At 34.8% G+C, this 5085-nt stretch overlaps 1 protein-coding gene across 1 annotated transcript; it reads left to right on the plus strand.

Annotated features, from left to right (window-relative positions):
* The first annotated feature begins 1134 nt into the window (after nucleotides 1-1134).
* On the plus strand, nucleotides 1135-3167 carry LOC114924408 (probable purine permease 11). The gene is made up of 3 exons (XM_029288895.2): nucleotides 1135-1264; nucleotides 1700-2202; nucleotides 2349-3167. The coding sequence occupies exons 2-3, from the start codon at nucleotides 1884-1886 to the stop codon at nucleotides 3092-3094; spliced, it is 1065 nt and encodes a 354-aa protein (XP_029144728.1). The 5' UTR covers nucleotides 1135-1264; nucleotides 1700-1883; the 3' UTR covers nucleotides 3095-3167.
* The last annotated feature ends 1918 nt before the right edge of the window (nucleotides 3168-5085 follow it).

Below are 5085 nucleotides of genomic sequence, written 5' to 3' on the forward strand. Positions count from 1 at the left end.
TTCCCTGTGACGAGCACGCGGCTGATTTCCTCGAATCAGATGTTCAGCTGCTCGGCGATGGCGTTGCCCACGCGAGTAGAACTATTCGAATGCTCGTTTCGGGGGTGAGCGCTCCTCTGCCTTCAGCTCTAATCGGAGGCAGAGCGCGGACGGACTCCGGGTCGGTGACGGCGGGATGTTCAGCAGCCACTCTCCCTTTGGTTCTGATCGGAGGCGGAGCACGGACGGCCTCAGCGGCGGTCACGGCGGGGTGTTCTCGACGGCCACGGTGGGTGCGCTTCCGTTCCCTGTTCGCCTTCCGTGGTTGACGTTTGCGGCGCTGACGGGTCTTCCTGGTCAAGGTTCTGCAACAATTGCAAGGGTTTTGGATAGGGAGTGAAACGGCCTCAACCTACTGTATTAGGATTTTGGGGAAAAATGTAATTACTTAAAATTTTGTGGTATGGTTAACTAAACAGCTATAATAGATTAGGGTTATTAATGGGTTAATTTACTCTATTAAACTAAATTGGGCCTTCTAAACAGTCTATTGTAGCCATTATAAATATATATCATTGTCTCCCTAGCGTTACTCTTTATATATATATATATATATATATATATATATATATATATATATATTGTGAATCTCAGAAATTATTTATTAATAGTAAAAATATCATTATTCTAATAGTTATTTTAATGGTAAAGTATGACTATTTTAAAAATATATACTTAAAATCAATATTTAAACTCTAAATTATGTGATAACATGAAAAATTATTCAATCTGACAAATAAATTGTTCTTATATATGGTCAATAAAAATATCATAAAAATACCACAATTAGAAATATATATATTTATAAAATGACAATTCACATCTTCGCATATACACATGTACACGTAAGATATCAACCTTATTATAAACTTTGTCTTAAGAAAACTAATCAAGCAGTTCGGTTTTGGATATATTTTAGTTATTAGCAAAGAAAGCCTTTATTAGCACAGCGTTAATATGTGTTGTTCTAAACTGCTAATCTCTTTTTAGAACTGAACTACCTGTCACTTGTGATGCTTACGTGCGGTTATGGTTGGCGCTCCCTTATTTGGTCTTTCCAATCAAAATTAAACTAACTTCCTTCTCTTCTCTTCCACTCTATAGCGCGTGGATGCAGACGCATCCACCTTCCTCCAATGGACCTACATAGAAGAACCCTCCAACATCAGGGCAAATTGTGATTTTGATTCTTCTGTAACAAAATATTCGACTTCTTCATTCACACGTAAGAGTTTCAATTATGTTTTTTTTTCTTTATTTTTAGTACAACTCTACTGCTTTCCCTGTTTATTTGCAGATTATTGTTAACAATAGCATTTTCTTGTTTAGTCTGGTTTGGTTTCCAAGTTATGTATGTTGATTTTAATTAATTTGGACGTGAAGATTCTTAAATTCAAATGTAAATCCATTTTTTTTCTTTTCTCTATCCTTCGAGGAATGTAGAACTTGATGTTGAGTTGAAGAATTTCTTAAACAAACTAGAGATGGTGTATAGTAAAGAAGAAATTATCGTCCAGGACGAATGTTATATATACGAATCTTTTTAATTATTTACTACGAATAACTTTTTAAAAAAATAAAAAAATAATCTGTTACAAATATTCCATGCAATATTAACTTACATGGAGGCCATGTAACTAGCTGTCTGAATGGATTGTAGGAATATCATTATGTGGTTCATAGAAGATAGGACTGATCCAGGTTCGTTCGTTACATGTAATGATGTATTGTTCAGAAGGTGGAAAAGAGAAAAACTTGCTCAGAAGAAACCATTATTGTCACAGTGAAGAGCGATATATATATAGGAAGCAGAGCCACAACAATCACAATCAAAGCCAGAACAAATGTTGGAAACTTTTAAATGGTGGATTCGTATACCCATTTACGTAATATTTCTCATAGCAGGCCAAGCTGCAGCTACCCTTCTGGGAAGGTTTTACTATTATGAAGGTGGCAATAGCAAATGGATGGCAACACTTGTTCAGTCTTCAGGATTCCCATTACTAATTCCATTACTCTTCTATTTCTCACCTACCAAATGTGACCACAATAACGGCACCAATGACAATAGCACCAACAACACCATCACAAAAAAGTATCCCACGAAATCCAAAGTTTCCACCTTAACACTCATCTACATAGGTTTTGGCTTGATTGCAACAGGTACCATAGTAGTTAGAAACTCCGTTACAAAACCTTAAAAACTTTTACCATTTTAAATGAGTCCATTGATTTTATAAAATTTTTATTGGGTTGGCCATGTACTTTTTCGATTTTACTTAAAATCTTGATTTGCTTTGGCTTGACAGGTACCAACTTGTTGTATTCTTATGGGCTATTCTATCTACCTGTTTCAACCTATTCTTTACTATGTGCAACCCAATTGGCGTTCACGGCACTATTCTCTTACTCCATTAATTCCCAGAAATTCACGCCACCTATTTTCAATTCCGTGATACTTCTGACGGCGTCTGCTGCCTTACTTGCTATCAACACTGATGATGTCGATTGGAGACACAAGCCGTACGATAACTACTTCATAATTGGATTCTTCTGCACCATTTTCGCATCTGCTGCATTCTCCTTTTGTCTCTCCATGGTGCAGCTCTCTTTCGAGAAGCAGCTCATCAAAGGGGGCACATTCTATGCGGTGTTGGAGATTCTATTCTACCAATCATTTGTTGCCACGTGTGCTTGTGTAGTGGGGGTGTTCGCAAGCGGGGAATGGACGACTTTAAACAATGAGATGAAGAACTTCAAGCAGGGGACCTTTTCTTATGTGATGACTCTGCTTTGGATTGCTGTGTCTTGGCAAGTAACATCAGTGGGTATGGTGGGTTTGGTTATGGAGGTATCTTCGTTGTTCGCAAATCTTATAGCCACTTTGACTTTGCCTGTGGTTCCCATCTTCGCTGTTTTCATCTTCCATGATAAGATGGATGGTGACATGATTGTGTCGTTGTTGTTGGCAGTTTGGGGATTCCTTTCTTATATATATCAGCATTATCTTGATGACCGAAAAGCTAAGGTTCATAATGTTGAGGGAGTTTGTTAATTTGATACATGCAAGTATCCAATCATCCTCTCTGTTTTGAAATAAATTTTTTTATATTTGTTGATTTGTTTAAGATTTTCTGATCTGTGTCGTCCTTCAAAAGTAGGGTGAGAGAGATTATTAAGATTGTGCATTGCACAGGCTAATTATAATTAGAACATATTTACTCTGTTTTTTTTTAAATAATAAAATATGTGCATGAGAACTAAGGTTTTTAAACGGAAATAACTTTCAACCTTTTTTTACACCCTTGAGATGAACAACTTTAAATTTTTCAGTATCTGTCGTGTATAATAAGTGACGACAAATAAATATTGTTGTAAAATCTCAAATTAATTCACATGAATAAAGCTAAAATTTACCATTAGAGAAAAGTAAATGATCTTGATTAAAATATTACACTAGTATAAGTTTCTATTATTCTTGCGTTTATTGTTTGAGAAGGAGAAAAGATTTGGCGATTTAGGATTTTTAATATTTGAAATTTATTTTATTATTTGTATTTAATTTAATTTTGATGAAAAAAATAATGTGTTACTACTTGTCACATCAGAAATTCTCCTAGTATTAGATTACTTACGTTCGTTAGTGATTTAGATAGAATTAATTTAGATAGAATTAATATTAAAAGATAGTTTTGACAAAATCAGGAAATGTTAAAAAAATTGAATGTAATTAAATGTTAGGAACATTTTTAAAAAAACATCACAAATATTAGAGATAAAAGTATAGCATTCATTGTCATCAAAGAGGAAAAAAAAGTTAAAATATAAATAATATAAAATTTTTGTCCCTAAAATTTAAAAAATAAAAACACTAAAATCTCATAAATAAATAAATAAAAATTTATCAAACTAAATATAGAAATTTGCGAAATTAAACATAAAATATTTATCAGGCCTACAACACATACAAGCAAAAAAGTCCTACAAGCGTTACAAGTTGCCCAGCCCAGACTTCATTCCACACGCAGTCACTCCCTTTGAATGGAGCGTAAATTACACGCGCGCCACTCAACGGTTGCACTTCGCAAAAAGCGCTCATTATGGCGCACTCTTCCACTTCTCCTTCGAAGAAAACACAAACCGTCCATTTTCGAGTAACATTCGAAACTGAAGAGATAGAACTCGTCGCGAAGATTAGCAGAAACCATCAACACAAGATAGAACTCTCCATCAACAATCTCCAGAAAAAACGAAGATATATTACTCAAGGTACGTTACTATTTTACTCATCTTGTAGATTTTCCACATTTCGAAATCGAAGAACTAGGTTTTACTGTTCTTCTACATTCTTCTAAGTTTTAATGTTCTTCTTGTTCTAGCTCTCATTTTACTTTTACTCTTCTTCTTGGTTCTAAGTTTTACTGTTCTTCTTAGTTGTTCTAGGTTTTAGTGTTCTTGTTGTTCTAGTTCTTCTCGTAACCAATTTTTGGGAGTATATTGCGTAATTTTGAGGGTGTATATTGCGTAATTTTGTGGGTGGCATAATTTGTTGGGTGTATATTTCTGAACTGATATACTGTAATATAGTCAACAGTTGCAACTGTTCTAATATTTGCTTGTCCATGGGTGTATATTGTTTGACCTTGTAATGTTGCTTGACCTTGTATATTTATGCATGTTTGAGTGAATTGAACATCATTTTGAACTGATCTAATTAAATACTTATGAGAAACCGTATAGGTGTATGTGGCTGATCTATGGGTGTATCTGACTGATATCTATGGGTGTATATTTTATCGCAGTAAAAATGGAAGGCAAAAACCAAGGTGCAAAAAATGTAAGAACAAATATATGTCTTGGATCAAATCAGTTTTTCAAAATAGAAATATATATTACTCTAATTTTGCTTTGTTTACATCAAGCGAAAGACCTAAAGTGTGCAACCCATCTGTTGAGTGAGAAATTCAGAAATATGAGCGATGAGAAGAAAGCAATTGTTAGGGATTTGGGATTTGGTTGCCTCATGCACATCCCGCCACGTCGCCA

The sequence above is a fragment of the Arachis hypogaea genome, chromosome 1, assembly GCF_003086295.3.
Source record: "Arachis hypogaea cultivar Tifrunner chromosome 1, arahy.Tifrunner.gnm2.J5K5, whole genome shotgun sequence".
Lineage (NCBI taxonomy): Eukaryota > Viridiplantae > Streptophyta > Magnoliopsida > Fabales > Fabaceae > Arachis > Arachis hypogaea.

What these genes read in the sequence shown, in the direction of transcription:
- LOC114924408 (XM_029288895.2), top strand. Translation starts at nt 1,884, where the DNA reads ATGTTGGAAACTTTTAAATGGTGGATTCGTATACCCATTTACGTAATA. An exon ending in TTTTGGCTTGATTGCAACAG is followed by an intron (nt 2,203 to 2,348) that starts GTACCATAGTAG and finishes TTGGCTTGACAG; the next exon opens with GTACCAACTTGTTGTATTCT.